The 19,670-nt window shown below is 41.4% G+C and overlaps 1 protein-coding gene across 8 annotated transcripts in view; it reads left to right on the forward strand.

The window, feature by feature from the left end:
* Positions 1-19,670, forward strand: part of foxp1b (forkhead box P1b) — a 151,841-nt gene that overhangs the window by 69,377 nt on the left and 62,794 nt on the right. For all 8 annotated transcript variants that reach the window (XM_062395247.1, XM_062395229.1, XM_062395237.1 and 5 more), the window contains one exon: positions 1,119-1,288. In XM_062395247.1, coding sequence (XP_062251231.1) covers positions 1,130-1,288 — 159 coding nt within the window. In that variant the 5' untranslated portion in view covers positions 1,119-1,129. The remainder of the gene's footprint in view (positions 1-1,118; positions 1,289-19,670) is intronic.

The following is a 19,670-nucleotide window of genomic DNA, read 5'->3' on the forward strand; positions in this document are numbered from 1 at the left end:
GCCAAGTTAATTCCCTTCTGCCTGACTTGGTCAGCTTCATTAGCCAACCTGGAATTGGGGGGCTAGACGCAGTGCACCGGTGAGGCCTGCGACCGATGCACAAAAGCTCTAAATCATTCCAGTGATTTGAGGAAAACATGGTACAGATACGCACTGGTGTCACCCTGGCACTCGTCCCCAGGAAGGCAGGAGATGGGTTGGAGGGGTGGCTTTTCTCTCTGGCTTTTGTGTTTCCATTAGCAGAACAGAGGATGTAAATTGTGTAGTCACATTCAATAGTAATTACTTATGTCATATTTTTTATACATTGAAAAAGGTATATTAAACTTTACGCTGAGGATATTTGTTTGTTATCTTTTTCAGTTTGCTGAAGTTATGAAGAATACATTTTTTCAACTGCTCTAAGTGGTTTATTTTTACTCAGACCTTTGTTTTGGTGTTAATTGAGCACCCCTAAAGGATTCGACTGTTTTCGCTTGGCCTCATATTGGCTGTTTCTCATGGAGATCCTTTGGCAGGCCTCACACAGTCGCCCTGTTTCCCATTAAAAAGCTATTCTGCCGTGGTTCTTCTTGGAGCCATGCAAGTAAATATATCCATTTCCATAGAAAGTGTTTTGTTTTTGGAGGTCCAGTGTTTTCTTGGGCTCCTCTGCTCTCACTCAACTCAGGTTGGGTTCCTCTCAGATGTGTGCTGGACACCAAACCCCTCCACCGCACCCCTGTGTATATATATACACCCCACAATGGAAAACACAAACAGAACCCGAGTCCCACTCATTTCTCTCTCCAGCGCAGAGAGGACTTTGTCATCTGCAAAATGATCCGCACCGGAAAAGACAAAACAAAGGAGCAGTTCATTACTCTGCAGAGAAGCAGTTTGTGAGAGCATGTGCGTGTGTGTTTGCCTCATTGCATATGCTACAAGCAAACAAACAAGTCTTAGAGAAGCACAAACCAACAGGGAAACCTGCAATAAAAGTGAAATTGTGTGGGAAGGATATGCAGATGTTTATAGTTTGGCTCTGTGTTGAAATGCGACCTCACTGCTGTGTTTTAACAGCTGTTTCTCTCCGTCTCTGTCCCCCCTTCTTTTCTTTTTTATGTGTCTTCTCTCAGGTTTCTAAGTCATGATGCAAGAATCTCGGACGGAGGCGACGAGTAACGGACCAGCCAGTCAAAATGGTGGAGCGAGCATGGAGGGTGGGTCCAGGGAAGGGCGACCTGAGAATGCCACACCGTCAGTGGAGGTGACTGCGGTTGACCTCCTGCATCTCCAGCAGCACCAGGTAGACCAGTCCCCCTTTCACACCTGTCTTCACTTTATTAAGCCATGTCAACAGCAGGCCTCATTCCTCTCTTAAAGTGCCTCTTAATATTTAATTCCATCTCAAAGTACATCTAGTACATAAACACATTATTATTATTATTTATGTATATTGAGGCTCTCTTTGAATATTTAAAGAAGGGGAAGTGCTCTGCCTGTGTGATTGTGTTTGGTTATGAATGTGTTTATCGTAGCATGCAGAATCTGCATTTTGGTAAAATATTTATAATGGTGTTCTGACATATTTTAAGTATGTAGGTGCTGCAGGATTGTGTAGACAGTTAAGAAACTGTGACATCCAACAGGATGACAGCATTTTTCACTGGCTCATTGTAAACACACTTCACACTCACAACTAATGCCACACTTTGCCACTTTAACCAATGAGATGCCGGGATTCGCGGCGGTGCTGCTGTCGGTGAAGCCCAAAACATTTTTCGCCATCTCAGACTTGAGGCAAACAGACAAGCTTTTTCTGTTGGTGTCAGCATTGTGTGTGGCACACGACAGTGTGTTTAACGAAACAACATTGAAAAGATCATTGTGTCATCCGCTATCTCGGTCTATCCGACAGGGCGGCTGGGGTTGTTGTCAGGAGCTGTTTGGTGATGATGCACAGGCTCTGTGCCGCTGTCTGTTGTCAGAGCACATCCATCAGGGAGGGCAACAATCCTACAGCATGAAGCAGCATGCTGCAGCACAGAGTGGGGGTATGGTGCTAAAACGTACAGCGCAGAGCAGGAATTCAATATTATCATTCATCATCTTTCAGCAGAATCATCCTGCCATCATGGTATGATATTGTGACTCTGTGATGTACAAGTCTGTTGTCAGAACCAGCAAACTCAGTCATTTCTTATTTTGACGATAGAAGCATGTTGGCATGTTGCCCCCTGCTCCTCAGTGAAAGGGTGAGTCCTTTACACTTTTCCAAATCTGCTCCTCATCCCTACTCCCTCAGCTTCTAGACCTCACCTCCATCCCATCTTTTTTCCGACCCAAAACGAGCATGTCGTCAGTGAGAAAATCACAGCCATACTGAATTCATTACTGCAGTAGTCACACAAAACCATGGATACAATTTCAATAACTGCAGGACACAGTTGAGTAAACAGTTGCACTGAAACTTAATTCCTGTTGACTTTTCCTTCATTCTTTGCCAGGGGCACATTCTGATTCGCTCTGCAAAGACAACAGGGTTACAACTTTGATGAATGTATTTGAGGCACGGGGGGAGAGAGAGGGGTGTCATGGATGTGCACTTGACACCTAGAAGGGATGGAAATAAAGACTCCCTGCTAGAATAGAGCTATCCGTCCAAGCATGGTCCCTGTTCTCAGTCATCCAGAAATAACTATTACTCTACAGTAGCTGTCGTGGCATTTACATGCCACAGCATTTACTTTCTCTTTCCCATTTTCAAAGTATTGCAGTCACATATTTTGCCCTCTGCTTTCTAACTGTGGCAAAAAGGCGTGCTGTTATTGCTTTATGCTTTTTGAACAAATCCACTGGTTAATTTGTGTGGCCCACAGTTGGAGTTGAAACAGAGGGAGGCGTACTAATTGTTGTGTGTGATAAATGGCGCGTGGATGCGGAGGACGAAGTACGTCTCACTCTCAGCTCCTGACACTGGGCTTTGATAGGCTACTTACCATGGTAGAGCTACTGGGACGGCAGGCAGGCAGGCAGTCTTTTTATTCTCCCATTAGACTAACCCAGGATTTTCACTCATGCACCATGAACCATGTTAATTGTCCCTGGGGTATTACGATCTTCGCTCAATTACTTGATAACTTTTTACTTTTGCAGCATTTCCCAGTCTTTCTTTTAAGTTTTATTTGGAGCTCACACTAATACGCCTCTAACTGACATGCTGACGTTTTTTTTTTCTTCTTTGTTCTTCACAAAACATCCAAGATGCTATTACCGCTTTAGGTGAGGCAAAAATCAATCTAGACTCTTCTCAGACTCAAATGTCTGCGAGTCCCTTGAGTGAGCGGGAACAACAAACCTGGCAGTGGCATATCATTTATTCTTATTAGGGGACATAACTATGAAAGACAGTCCTCATTAATAAAGATGGGGGATGAAATAATTGTAATCTGTTTGATCATCTTAATTCTGACAGGGGAATTCATCTTGTAGACTAGTCAGATTTGGGGGAAGTGGACCATAAGCTTGATTTAAGCATCTCTATTAGTAAGTCAAACACTGTTTGTTTAAGAACCAAGGATGAAGAAAAGCCCCTTTCTGTTTTTGAGTTCACTTTGTGAGGAACTCCGTTGTTATCTGTTGTGATGTAACCGTTGTTCATTTGGGTGTGCTTATAATGTTATTGTATTTTTAGCAGCTCCTTGTGCATAATAGATGTAAATATAATAATTGTTTTAATACTCTGTGTTTCTTTTGTGTCACAGACATGTGTCACTATCCACATAAGGAAGTGAAGATACTGCAGGATAAAAAAAAAAAACACAACAGAAACACAACAGAAGAGAAGAGCTTTTGCAATAACCCGTTTGTGATTTCACTGATTTTGCAACAGGAAGTTGTGTTGTGTAGCTGTTGTAGTAAAAAAAACACAGACAACAGCAACAATTATGATGATAGGAACTTTGTACCAGTTTTGAAGCTGCTGTTTTTAGGACATTCAGACTCCCTACATGGATTTCCTCTGATGTATGATCATTTTTTAACATCTCACATGTTTAACCACCCAAACCGTTCCTTCACTCTAAATTTGGTTGAACTGATACAACTGTAGAGCATTAAATATTAATATCCTGTCTTTTAGAGGAGCCCATTTAATCAAGTTAGAGCGAGTTTTAAAATATCATCTTGTCTCTTTCTCTCAGCAATACTGTGCAAATATACCCCAACACTATCTTAAAGAGTGATAAAATAAAAGAGGGATGCGTAATGGCTCTTCTCTCCAGGCTGCTTGGTACCCTGAAGTTGATTCCGACATAGTATGGGTTGTTGTTTTGTTTTTTTTGTCATCTGCTGCACTGCCTGCGTGGTTTAGGTGTTTGGCGTGTATAGAGAGGAGAGAGTGACACGCATCACGGTGCCTGCAGAAAGAGCTGAGTGGGCACAGGTTTTCTGTTTGCATAATGCAAGGGCACTGTCCCTGGTGGAGGCTTGAGAAGGTGGAAATGCACATCTTAGCGACCGTCATCGAGCTCTGTCTTGCCAAGCTTTAGGGGGAAGTGCTAGACTATAAGCCTCGCTATCACAGTGCACTCACACAGACGTGGACACATACATGCTCAGAGAGAATCAAGGCCAAAAGGCCAGGACTGGCAGTGTAGGGCCTGCTGGTTTCTGATATCCTGGCCATATTTTGGGCTAATGGTCAGACTGGGGGAGTTAACAGCATCAGGTCATATAGCAAGCCAGAGAGCATTTGCTGCCTCAGATCTCTGTTAATCGCATGTACTCTGCTGCTGAGCTGAGTGCGAGAGGGACAGAGTGCGATGCCCGGATTGAAATACAAGCACTGTTTTGGTTTTTCACAAGAAGAACAAGCCTTATCGCCGCATGTTTGAATTGAATTCCTGCCAGTATCTCTGTATTTACTCTGCTGCAGAATTATATATCTGTGCGGTGCAGTGCTGAATATTTAACACGTGTGATAAAAGCTTCTTTGCTCTGGGTGATTTTTGACCAATAGCAGTGGTGCATTATCCTACTGACTGTGTGCTCCCTTCCTGAGCCATGTCATCCACTGTGCGAACATGTATCCACAGAGCGGATCACAGTGAAAAGTCCCGAGCCTCCATCTCCAGAAGCTCTCAGGTATCTTCATTTATAGTGTTCATATTGTCACAGGAGGCCAAGCACAGGCTCCAACTTATTGGAAAATCTGGCGGAGAGGATAACATCAGTGTTATGACACTGCATATTGCCCTAAATTGCTTTATTGGTAAAATGATAGTGCTCGTCCAATTTGAATAATTTTATGGAATCCCTCACAGAACAGTTTAATTATGTTATCACACAACTGGCAACATCTGTCTTAATACCACAGCACATGACAGTTTTATTACAGGCTGAATTTTTTTGGTGTTTCTGGCAATTGATGTGTGATCTGATTAATAATCACACAGATGGAGGTGAAAATTGAACAGTGGTGCGCTGCCATGTCAAAAAAAAGGGAGAAATAATTATCATAGCAAGAAAAAACACAGTCTATGTCAGAATAAATATCACAAATATTTTACTAAGGCTCAATCTTCTCTCATTTTGAAGCATATTGCTTTTTTAAACCCAGCTTCATGCATTCTTTTATTAGAGGAAAAAAACTATTTAGTCTAGGTGCAACTTTTCAAATCCTATTGTCACCAGAGTTTTGTTGGTGAGGTTTGGGAGGTAAACCACCCAGCACCTCTGCTTTGTCTTATGATGTCTCCAAGTCAGCCAGCCTATGAACTCAACCATTTTGTTGAGTCTACCTCCAGCCACCGCTCTCCGACTGGGAGGAGATGAAGCACAGGTTGCATCTGTGCTGAGTCCAATGGTTTTAAATAGTTGACTGTTGCTCGGGTCGACATCCTGTTTACACACCCTGCTTATGTGGGCAGCAGGAGGGGGATCACAAGAGTTGTTTGACCCTGTGGTAGTCCGAATGGACTCAAGTAAGAACACACACACACACACACTCACACACACACACACACACACACACTCATCTCCAGTCGCAGATCTCACATCATCCCAGCAAAAAAGGAAAACAATATTATATTAAATATAAATGTAAACCGCAAGTGATACAACTTTTTTAATTAATACCAACCTTATTCAACCAACAAAATTACTTAATAATCATATTTCCTTCATTAGGTAGGAGGAATGAAGAAGGTGAATTGATAGATCTGAAACTATTATCAATATATAACCTCACCAGCGTCTTTATGTTGTTAACAATATAAAGGTAGTTTGTAAAATCCATCTGCAGTGAAACAAAAGGGAAATACCTAAATGTCATCATCTTTTTAAAAACAGTCATTGCTGTTATGGAATGGGACACACTGAGGCCTGATCCCCCTGAGTTTCATCATACCTGTTTTCTGGTCTGGGCCCTCCTGACCAGGCAAATACACAGTTCACTTATTCTCCCTGACAAAATGTCCTCTTCCTGTCACCAGACAACTGTACAAATATTTGATCACGGCTCATAAATGCTAGCTATAAACAAAAACTAACAGTGATTCCTGAGATGTCAACCATATCTCTATGTCATGCTGCACACTATTTTGACAACTGTGAATACAAGCAAATGAGAAGTCTTATCGTATGATGCCAAGCAAAATGAGACGTTAAAGAGGGAGTTAGGGGATGTGTGGCTGAGCAGACATATTTCATTGCTGAAAATGTTCTATTTTGACCACATTTGGGAAAATCTTTGTGTTTGAGTGTGGAAAATGTGTTTTGCATAGCATGGACAGACTGAAATGGAAACAATTGGTCAATAGATCTGTTTAATACAGGTAGACTTCTGATCATGTGACTAACCATTAACTAGAGGTAAACAAAAAGCAGTGTGTAAAGAGTTCAAACATTAGGACATATGGACTATAGAGTTGGCTTACTCACTGTTACTCACATTACCAAGCAGATGTCTTAAACAAATGCTGTTTTCAAGCATATATTTTAGAGAATGTCCACACAATGTGGTCTGGAGTTTCTTCTGAGTTTGCTTTTCACACATGAACAACGTAGCAGGAGATTCTCTGCTCAGATGAATTCACAGCAACACAGAAAGTGTTCAGGTGAGGGGTGGTGCAGGAGGGAACACAAATTCAGCTGCAGAGATCACACAGCACATCAACACCAGCGTTGGCCCTTATCACCAAAATCTCTCGTGACATTTTTTGTTGGTGTTTTGTATGTGTGCGGCACAAATTATTCGTCCTGAGATATTTTTGTTTTTCAGGTTTTCTGTCTGTCGCGCGTTAGAAATGTCATCAACATGCCCACTCACTCATGAGGAATCCCTAAATCCTGCTGTTTTCTCACATGGGTTCATTGGGAGATTATCCAGAGTTTTTACAAGGTGGCTTGCAAAAGAAACCCCAGAGAAAGTCAGGCGTCATTCACTCTGACAATTGCATCCTCTCACACAGCAACTAATCCAGCTGCAGCAGCACACATGCAAGATATCTGACTCCCTCAACTGATTTCTCATATTAACTCTGACTCGTGTTTGTATGTAAACATAGTCAGATAAAAAACAATTGCTCACCCTCTGTCTTTAAGGTAAAATATACCTTTATGTCCCTGGGGAGAATTTATGGATAAGGGAATCTCTCCAGGACGTGTGGACGTACAAATGCCACCCATGGAAAAGATGCAAGTTTATATGCTGGTATCATTAGGAAGACCAAAGTGGTTTTCATTGTGTGGCGCCCGGATGTTCTCTGTTGGCCTTAGTCTGCGTGTTTCTGCTGAAGTGGGCAACTCTAAACTTTGAGCAGGTGTCTCAAGCAGCTGGCTGGAGGCAGACAGGGAAACACGTCTGCGTCAGTTCTGTATTAAATGGCTTAGAGAGAGAGGCCTCGGCAAGCCAGAGGACTAATGCATCCTCAATGTTTTATTTAAACATTGTGCCAACAACTGCTTATGACTGCTCCACATCAAGATGCACACACAAATCCTCACACAAGCGCACACCCAACCCCTCACACACGCAGGCAGGCAGAGTAATTTTGCACTGTTTAGCCGAACAACTTGTGTGTTTAGTGTTGTAAATAAGTAACCGTTTTAACAGGGCCTCAGGAGACTGTGGTTGGGATAGTGCACGCTCAGACATGACTGGCTTTAATAGCCATTGTCAAAACACTGTTTAAACAAAACCTTTTCTTCACCCAATTGGAATGTTTACATTTAGTTGAATAATAATGCTATTTTAAGGAGAAGCTATTCTTTAAGGATAGCCAATCTGACCCAATTTATTAGGGATAGACCTAAGGATGCACAGCTCCTCTTGGGAAAACATTCAAGCGCAGGGCCTATTCATTTTTAATGAGAGCACTACTTTAAAAACTTCATAGAATTAATATGTATCAGTGAAGTCTTTCCTGTGCATAAAACTTCAGGGTAATTAATATTCATAGGCTGTGCTTGTTAACACCCCCAATGCTAGTGCAATGTAGATCCAATTAACATAGAATGGACCCCAAGGATTTGGGCAGATAAGGGTTAAATGAGCTATTGAAATTGAAACTGCGACTGTCTCCTCTTAAAATACTTATTTGTTTCACTAAACCCAAATTTTTGTTGCAGATTAAGGCATCTTTGGGGTTTTTACACGTAAACAGCCACAAATGTGGAATAGCCCGATTTTGTGCGCCTGATTGTATACATGTATGGATAAAGGTCATCACCTTCTCAGCCCAGCTGATGTGAAAATCCTGTAGCGAGTTTGAATTTTATATCTTATTCCTAATCTCCTGGCACAATGTGGGTAACGGACATCAGAGTTCATTCTCGGCGTCAGGCTGTGAGGGCTGGCCAGGCAGTCTGGGAGATGATGGGGGAGGGGGTAATAGGGGGAGCTAGGTGGTGGTAGCAAAATACCTGTTTTGCCACCTGCTTCCATTTGTTAGCACACAGACGGCACTGGTCCCCAGAGCATCCTGACACAACTGTGCCCACAGCGTCTCAGCTCCACAAGGACTCAGAGTTAAAGACCAGATTTAAACAGGTGACCTATTTCTACCTGCTTCCCCTGGTTTTTACTCATTTTCCACCAAGGTTAAAATGGCAAACTAGGAGAAATTCATTTAAGTAAAGCACAATGAAAACAAATTTTCACTAAAGGAAAACAAATTAATACTGTAAAATGACACAAACTTAATTGCAGACGTATCCCAGTGATTTCTCATTGTCCACCCATAAAGTTGGGGAACTCTTGAAAGTGACAAGTAGCATCAAAGAGCCGAATCAGCAAAGATTAGACTTCCCTGGTATAGTTAAAGGTCCAAACCCTTTTATATCATATGTGGTCAGATATTTTTAAGCCACAGACGATATATATCAATTTAGTCTCTTGTGTTTTCTCCTTTGTGTGCATTGTATTTCATGATGTGTTTCACACAATTTTCTTATAAATAAGAGGGATTAAAATAAAGATATTTTAATCATAATTTCCTCACCAGACTGTAGCATTTTAATGCAGGTGGAAATGAGCCTTGGATATAATGTGCATGCACCAAGGGCCTAAATGCTTGTTTAGTCCTTTTAGTAATAATAGTCATCATCATCATCATCATCATCATACTTAGTAAAATATTGGATATTTGCTCTGCAGTGAAGTAACTGGCGAATAAGTGAATAAGTTTGAAAATAACACAATACGAACATGATCATGTAGTATAGTGTTGGATCTCATACAGCAATGTATAGGTAAAATATTATAGCAATTTCATACAACATGGTATATATCTCTTTTGCTGTGATACTGAAAACCCCTGACAGCTGTGTTTGTCACGCAGGGAGGAAAATGATAAACTACTGGCGCCGATGATCAAGTGAGCCTTCATTGAAGTAAATATGCATGGACATCCACACCATGTACAGGTCTCTTGGAGTAAATTTGATTGTTTGACACGCATCCACCCAGCAAAGTATCTATCAGTGATTAATAACAACCCTCTTGCACGTTCAGCAGTGACATGGCCTCTATTTGAGAGAAAAATGGCACAGGTCGCTATTCACTGGTGAATAGCTGTATACCATTTAGAGAATGATATGCCCTGATGGGATGTCTTGTCATAAATAATAGTGATGGCACCTCTGCATCCTGTGAATGACATGTGCCATAAATACTTGGCCCGGCCAGAGACAATGGTTCATATAAATCCTTGTGCAATCTTTTCCCTCCGTGCAAAAGATATATATTATTTAAATGGACAATAAAAACAAATGTTTTTTTCCTCCTCAGTCGGTGGCAGAGAGACCTCCGGAGCAGGACAATGTACACTGCTCCCTCGCTGTGGTCTCTGATGCGCTGTTGTTATTTGCTTGTTTACAATCTTTGACATGATGTAATGGGATGGCTGTGAAAGTACTAGCCAGTAAATGGCACAGAAAATAAGACAGTTCTTTATGTCTCCCCCCCTTCACTTTTCTCTATTTCTTCCCCTCTTTTTTTCTTGTTTTTTCCCCTGCAAACAGGGAATACGTTCTGCATTTGACTGAAGAAACATGAGCCTTGAATATAAGTAACTGTTTTTTGCATTAGGTACTCCCTGGAGGTAGGGGGAAAATATCATGTCCCTGCGTGAAATGCGAATGTGAAATCTTGCAGAAAGAAATATTTATGACCATTTTCTGCTTGATTAGAGCTGGATGACATGCCTTAGGAGACAGTGAGTGGACAAAAGGCAGCAGTGCTGCTTTTGGGCAGATGTTAAAGAAAGAGTTGTTTATGGAGGAGGGGGTTCTGTCCAGGGTTCTGTGTGCATGCGTGTGTGTATTTGCGCACCTGGGCTGTCTCTGAGGGTGGGATAGAGGTTGGTGGGGGGGTGGGGTCATGTTTGAAGCATGGTAGAGGAAATCGAGTAAGTCCAACAGGAGTGCACTGAGAGGCAGATGGTGAACACCCAAGATTAATCACTGGTCTTGTTCGCAGATACAGACAGATTCAAGTAATGTGTCTCAGATGCCAACGCCACATTTAATATCTAAAACACAAGCATAACTTACCAAAGTAAACTGGTATCATCTGAGGTTTGATGGCCACAGAAAGCACATGTGTCACTTACACATTTCACTTCTGCTTACAATTTATCAACCAGTTTAGATGAATTGAGATTTAGTCCCACGGTAGTGAACTGTTTTTGTTGCTGCAGCCATAAGATAGTTGACTCTGCTTACACTGCTACTATCCAATGTCAAAGAATCAGACTGCCTGGTCTTACTGGAGGGCATAACTTACAGTATACAGGCATCCAAAGGGAATTCTTAGTGCTTCAGATTACCTAATTTTAAACCAGACAGATTCAATATAGATGTAGTTTAATGTGTTGTAACGATACTTAATGTTTTATATCAATTGAAATTACAAACCTAAGTATAGGCAGATTTTTCCAAATCATGGGCCAAACAGGGGCTACAATTTAGCAGCTAATTGCAATCCAACCTTAATCAACCATCATTTCTGATTCAGTAAGGTGCAGATTTAAGTAATTCCTTCTTTGCTGTTAGCTCTGTAGCTTTGAGCTACAAAAAAAGACAGGACATAGATGGTTGTTCTGATGCTCGAGACTGCTACAGTGAATGAAGATTCGGGTCTGACCCTCTCACGATTACTCTCTGTCCTATCGATAAAGGGCCCAAAAATATCCTAAAGACTACAACCATCTCTAGAGAACCGATTGAATCCGCTGACTTGTAACCTGTTTAACTTCTTAATGAGTTAGCATTTACTTCTAACCAAAAATCTGCAATTTGTTTCACTTGAATTTATTTCAAATCTCATGCATGCACACTGAGAGTTAATCCTGGGGCATCAGCCTCACTGTCTCACAGTAGCTCCCCCTCAAAGGCTAAAATTGTCACTTAGAAACTGGATGGTGTGTATAATAAATTCCTGTCAACTATAACTTAATGCTCTCCTGTCTGCACATTAGCATATTCATGCTCAGTACATTATATTAGCATAGATTGCATGTAGTAATGGCAAGGGCCAAAACAAGGATTGTTCAAAAACATACAGGGCCACATGTGGATAATTGAGATGTATGGAAATATACAGTTACTGCACAAAACGTCACTGCAGTCAGTGTGTGCATCCTACTATGGCATTTTGTTATTCTGAGAGTGTGTTAGCATGTTCACGTGTCATCACACACTGTGTGCTACAGGTCCAGTGGACCCCGTTGGGGCTACTTCCTCTCAGGCAAATCCCCACAACGACACTTTGTGTGATACTGTTTAATATTTTTGGATAATTAAACACACAGAGACTTTGAATTCCTTTGTCAAGCCAGGGACAAACACCTCTGTAATCATCACCTCTTTCAATAGGCTTATCAGTGTTGTAGTACAGCAGAACAAGTGCCAACATCTAAATAATTACTTAATTACTGCATTGATGCAATTGTCTTGGTTGCACAAGCAAGCCATCTTTGGCAGTGGAGCGATTGTGTTTAGATGGAGCCTGTGACAGGACAGAAGCCACAGCTTGTGCAGCTTTTTCCAATGGATCAGAGAAGTACAAAATTGAGAGAATGATTAATTTTTCAATTTCTCTCTGCGGATATCTAATAATTGTGCCCATAGATAGCCAAGGGCTCTTATTAAACATTAACATGCAAAAGAAAAGTTAGAATCAGAAAGATGGTATTTTGGATTGAATAATGTAAAATATCTGTAGGGCAACAGGGAAAGCAGCAAACTAGTCCAGGTTTATTCTTCAAATGTTTTCCAGCACCGCAATGTCTACTCCTAATTACTGAGCTCTTATCTGCACACTCAACACTATATTTATTTTTCCTCATTGCTAAATGCAAATTTCTCTTAACCTTTTAATAACATGTACATGTGAGTAATTTTTTGAAAGAATCATTAGAAATGTCAGTTGGACACTGCCAGGATTGTGTTTTTAATTGGTATGTAACTATACTGGACGGACAAGTTTTTATTTTTTAATTCAAGTTTTTGATAATTAATGTGTGGCTGTCTCCAGCATATAAATTTGTTCTTCTTTGATGTAGTAAAGGCAGTGTTGCGAGGCATACGGTTCTTATTAAAATATATCAGCATGTTATCTTCTTGCTTTCCAGTAGAGAGACACTTTGCCTTTAAGAAGCCGTGCCTTAGACGAGGTTCCACTCTCAGGTCTTTCTCTGTTTCTCCCTGTACCGTCTCCATCACTTTGCTCACTTCCATATAATATCATCTTCATCTCAGATAGCTGTGGCACAGGGGAACTGCATTTGTTGATCAAATCTGGCTTGGCTGACGCCTCTTCCCCAGAAGTATGGGGATACGCGTGTAATGCTTGCCTGAGCCCAGCCAGCCCCGGCTGATTGAGTGATCCTGCCTGTCACAGGACAAGATAACCACATCAGTAAATACTCACAGTCCTCGGCTCACCACTACCAGGGGCAGCGCTGCACTCCACAAACACTGATGCACTGATTTCCAGCTTGATGTTGTGTCACAAAGGCTAAAAACCCAAATCATGATACATATTTAGTTTCATCCTCTTATCACTCCATTTTCTGTCAGAGCTATGGAGGATGCACATTTCATATTTAATACACAGATACATTGTACCAGCTCGCTGCTCCTCCAGAGGGAATTCTGACTCAAGTTGCAGTTAGCTTTTCTTCTCAATTAGATGAGGTCTCTAGCCGATATCACACCACAAGACTCCGGTTTCACAATGTGATCTTTTGATATTTCCCTCTCTTCAAAACATCACCAGCGTGGAAGACGGATTGAATTAGCGATTTGGGGTGTATTTATCTCGATCTGAGAATAATTTGGAGCTCACTGTCTTAGCACTCGAACTCAATGAAAACAATAAATGGTGTCCTTATCTTCTTGGAGTGAAATCAAGATAGGCTCAGGAAGCTGTGAGTTATTTGTGGTTGATTCTGAGGGAAAGGAGGGAGAGGAAATGGACACCCCTCTCACATTACCTCTTGCCATACAGTGGGAGAAAAGGCGAGGCAGGAGGGGAGTTTTTTAATCAGCAGAAAGCTGGTCTTTGGATTTAAAAGTGTCAAAGATGGGCCTTACCCCTGCAATGAGTGAAATCTGGTCAAGTCTTGTGTTAAATTGAAAACGGGGCTGCTGGGATTTGGAGGTGAGGGGACAGGGGACTCAGTGGCAGCAGCATCTTGGTCAATTATCACAGTCTCCCTCTGCTCTGCTCCACTGTTTCCTCTGCTTCTGCTCTCTTTCTGGCCCACTACACAACCAAGAGCATAAGGAAACACACGCAATTTAAGCCGCAAGCAGTGTTGAACCGGCTCTAGCACTTCTGCACATTTTGAGGCATGTACCCCTTAGAATGCAGACGCAAGTTGACACAGCTGCATGCAGCCACAACCATCAAACACTACGTAGATGAGTAAGATGCTATTTCTTACTTATGTGCGTCATTGCGGACATCATGAATTGCTATCCCTGCACAATGGGACGGATTGATGAATGCTGATTGTGACATCAGGCGTACTTCCTGTTGCAAGGAGGTGGCACTGTGACTGAACATTAACTCGGATTGGGACTCTTATCAAGTTACAACATTTCCTTTGTCATGGCGAAACATCACAGATTTGACACCAAACTCAGACACACCATTTAAAGAAAAATACATCTTTTCAAGATGTTTCCTTGCTGCTCTCTTTAGATTCCACACAGCGATTTTGAAGTAAATCAGATATATCCTGCAGAAAGCGTTAATAAATCTATGACCCTAAAAGGCTGACTTGGTCCTGTTGGGCTCAGCTCTTTTGTACATCTGGCTATGCAACATGTGCCTACATGTGCCAGGGAGCTGATTTGTTGACATTTTGAAGGGTGGCAATGTCAAGCTTTTTTGCCACTCCCATGCAGGAGACCCATACAATACAATATTTTTTGCTGTTCTGATGTTTTATATCTTTCTAGGGTTTAGCCCCTCAAATGAAATGGAAGGGGCAGAAGAAAAATAATAACAATTATTGAATTGCCCTCAAACCGAGGTTGGTTGCTTGGGCCTTAACAAGATTGGTAGATTATTAATCACAGTTTTTGAGATAGGTCCCTAAATCAAAATATATAGCCTCAAACATATTTGCTTTGGATTTTTACCGCAGGTGTTTCCAAGTGTTTGCAAACTGCATGACACATGAATGCTTGTAGGAGCAACGCACTTAACGCTCACGCTACAGCTGCATGTCCCGGCACATCCTCGCAGCCTCTCTGGCAGGAGAGAAAAGGATCACTTCCTGGCAGGTGCAATGTGGGGAGCCACAGCTTGCCTTTTCGCTGACTCGCCCAAACCCAAAAAAAGAAATAGTTACCTAATGGAGGAAGGGAGAAAAGAAATCGAAGTTACCCACCTCTCTATTTATACGTGTAATGTGTGCAGCCTATTTAAACCACCTGAGTGTGAGCTAGGAAGCCAGCACTTGCCCCATATTTTAACCAGATGTTGAGGAGGGGAAGAAAAGCCTCGCAAGAGTCTCGCAATCAAAATAATTATCTTTATGGGTGGATGTTTACGAAGTGTTAATGTGATATTCTGCAGGCGGACTAACTGAGTGAGCTTTCATGTGTTGAACCCTGAGAAAGGCTTCTGTCTATTAAAGACTAACTCCTTTTTTTCTTTATATGGAAGCAATGTAGTTTATAAATGTCCTCATAGCTTTCTTCAAAAGAAGGAAGGAGCATCTATCGTCAGCCATGATCCTTCTCTTCCTCTTGCTTGTCTCCCCCCCGACCATGAATCACAGCAGACAGGACAAACAGGAGTGGATGCGGCTTCTTTGATAGACAGTCAAAGAAGCACTAGCGGTGATTTGCAGCTACAGGGAAACAGTACTGCTGTAACCTGTCCTCTTGCCAAACATTCATATCAGATACAGGCAGAGGTGCATATTTTTCTCATAGGTTACATTGTGCTAAATCAAATTATGGTTTCTAACATGATTATTTATTTACTTATTTATGTATTTATCACCTGATAGGGGAAGTCAAATTAAGATTAACAGAATGTAGGATCTCATCTAATATAATTTGCTGGTTTCCCTTCAGGGGAGTTTTTTTTCATAGCACATTAGCTTTGCCACATTCTAGTTTTGACAGACGTTTTCTCACAGGAATTAGTGTTTCGTTTGAATAATAACAAAAAAAATGTGAAATCTTCTGGTTTGCGGGGACATCTGTGTCCCAGAAGAATAAAGAAGTAAATGAGGGGAAAGAAAAACAGGTAATTATGTTGAAGCAGCAAATGAATGACCCACTGACCCTTAATCCTAATTGATTTTGCTGTGGCAAATTGTTTTTATCACCTATTTTGATGTACTTTTTTTAACTCTCTTAGCTTCTATTTTAGATCTAGTTAATTGGTTATGTGAATAAAGAGTAGAAATACATTTACCAGCAAGGCAATTAGAGTTGGCAGCTTGCACTTTGTAGAATAATGTCGCATCCTGGAGGAAGAGCAAAGACTTACCTCCCACAAGAGTCATCATAGCCACAATGTTATTTGACTTTATTTACTGTTTAAAAACCATGTCTGCATAACATTAACACACTGTTGGCTGTTTAATGCAATAGTAAGTATTGTATATACACACATTATGCAAATGAAACAGAGATTAAAAGGCAGCAGCTGTTTGTATTTCAGAAACAAGACTGTTCCATGAGTGGCTGCCCTGTGTCACGCCAGTGACCTCACAAATATGTTGCAAATATGTGGCGGTCAGCGAGTGAAGGCAGAGTACAGTGTAACGCTGCTTGTGCCGGGTGCACTGTCTGGGCGATGACATGTGCTACTTTGCATGTAAATTCTTTAGTGATTCACCTCCAAGTGAACCTACTGAGAGCAATTCTAGTGCTGGCTTAAAGACAGAGGTGTGTTTTTATGACTAGGTGAGGCACGTCCTCTCCAAGGCCTTCGAGCACTGTATCTCTCCACCCTCCCCTTTAATCACTGTATCAACCGCTCTCATAAACTCCATGAGCTGTGTATTAGTGTGTGTGTTTGTGCATGTGTTTAACAGTGTGTGTGTGTGTGTGTGTGTGTGTCTGTGTGTGTGTGTGTGTGTATGTGTACGCCCACGAGCATGTGCCCTTTCTTGTTTCCTCGATTTTAAACTTAATCAGCAAAAAATAAAAGCCGTTGTAAGCCAGCTCGTATTACAGAGGTGATTATTGGTAATAAATACTTTTTATACATACTTATTTCGGAGGCAGTTTTCTTCTTGCGCTTAATGAGAGTAATTTGATTTGCTTGAGAGATTACAGTTTCCCAGAATTAATGCGGCAATCCCCATTCCAAGATAGAGTGAGATCTAAGATTCGACACAGGTCGTGTGCTGCTAGATGCAACCCTCTCACATAGCAGCTAATGGAGTTGAACAGCAGTCTGTCATTCCCCTGCCCACCACCCCAGCAGCTCTATAGCCCACATGCCCTTGGTTCCTGCAGTGCTTGTTGTTTGGGCTACTTCTGCCACCTGCATTTCACTTTAACCTCTTATTCACAACCTGGCGCTGCTAAGAGACTGTCTTCAAACATGGGGCACAGGTGATTTATTTTATATATATATATATATAATGTTCTATCATCAATGTAAATGCAACATCTGGACAAATCACTCACCCAGTTGCACTAATTCAAGTTGCATCCGTTAATTTAACCATAGTTTTTCCTACGCTGTTTCCTCAGGTTCTCTTATAGTGTGATATTTCCATGACATGTTTAGGCAAGCCCTTCAAGCTTAGTGCGTAACTTAATTTGAGCTGTGATCATCTTCTCCTGCAACATTCATTGAAGCCTGCAGCCTGTAGGACTCAGCGCCTAAAGCTGAAGGTGGCTCAAGCAGATTGAGGGCGGCCAATTCTGTCACCACAGTGCACTCTGCATGTTAATTAAGGTTTAGAAAAGTGCTTACGCTCAATGGACTTTCTTGCTTTGCTTGTTGGTCCATAAACACTCAAGAACAAGTCTGAATTGAAAAGGGGATTTATAAAATCAGCCAACTATGAATGTGGTTGGACAATCTAATCTCTCATCCCGGACTTCAAGCACCTAACATTTTACCTCTCATGGTGAATAGTAGAGCCCAACTGATATATAGTTTTTTTGATAAACGTGGCAGATAATCTTTCACAGATATTTCAGTATCTTTGTTTATAAGCTAATAGGAAAACGTTTATTTGAAAGAATTGTAAATGCAGAAAAAATATGTTAACATTTTAAATTTTTTCAATAACTGTAGGTGTTTGTTGTATTTGGGTTTTCTTATTATTTATAGTTATTTATAATAAAGGTCATGATATGGTTCAACTATAAAATATCAAACCTCAATATAAGTCTTTGTCACAAGGGTTTCACATGAACCTAACTAAAATAAGAATTGAATATATCTTGATTTATTTTGATCAGAAAGTTGGCATCAGATCGACCTGCTCAAACATACAGTGCTTGCATCTTCTTGATTGCATTTTCTATTGGAAAAATCATCCAGCTGGTCAGAAACCCATCTTTTTGGCAGTTATTTTAATGTTTTTTGTAACTTCACATGCTTTAAACAGTTCATTACAATACATTGTTTACAGCTTTTTTTACAGCTCACAATAAGTCTAGTTAACTATGTTGCAAGTTGTGTATGTTTTCAAATTGAGAGAGTGAGAGTCTTCACCCTCCTGTTCACCAGAACTGCCAATCGTTTGTTTCTTTACCTTCCACACCTACATACCAAGTCAGTGAAGGTTAATAACTCCTAGAATAAGAGAAGAAGCAGTTTACAAAGAACAAAAAAAGTGAGGCCCACCATGTGTCATGTCGTCTGTCTGTGAGACGATAATACATTACTGTCCAGTGTGACGGGTGATGTGTCTGGACCCTGCTGGAGATTATTCCTTTTTATGGCCGCAGCAATCAGATTTTTTTTCTCTTCTTTTTCCCTTCCTTTATTCCTGGCGGCATAGGATCATATTACCCATCTTGGAATGACTTCAACAGAGACACTGCTATTCCCAGGGAGCTGTCTCTCCCCACTGCAACTCAATCCATAGCCAATTGGACTGGCCCATGATTTATAGAAAATCCTCTCCTTCGGAGAAACTCTCACTCTCACTCTCACTCCACACACACACACACACACACACACACACACACACACACACACACACACATATACACACTCAGGGAATTCTCCCTCAGCAGCTCATGATGTGTTAGGTCTCGGGTCAGGGTGGTTCAAGGCAGTGGGAAAAGATGTACAGTCGCAAACCTCGGAAAGCCTCACCATAAATGTTTCAGAACTATAGAGGGACAAAGAAGGATATGTTTTGCAGTTTCTTAATGAAATGAGTGGGAGATGATGTTTGTGTGCTCTTTGGCCAGATGTCATTACACATCCGTCTTCAAGGGATCAGCCAAAATTTGCTTTGGGCAGTGTCACGCTCGTTGTCTGCTTCACTGATTAGCTGGATTATTCATCAAGATGAGTTACTTTCGCATCCACATTGAGTTAATCAACATGCCCTGTGGTGTCGAGTCTGAAGAGTGGTCAGCTGACAACACAGGGCATATGGTAAGTTTAGGCACAGAGCAGCATGGTGAACCATGACCAACAGTCTGTCTACTCTTTCCCTCCTCAAGCACCATCC

Source organism: Platichthys flesus, chromosome 2 (assembly GCF_949316205.1).
Source record: "Platichthys flesus chromosome 2, fPlaFle2.1, whole genome shotgun sequence".
In the NCBI taxonomy this organism is placed as follows: domain Eukaryota; kingdom Metazoa; phylum Chordata; class Actinopteri; order Pleuronectiformes; family Pleuronectidae; genus Platichthys; species Platichthys flesus.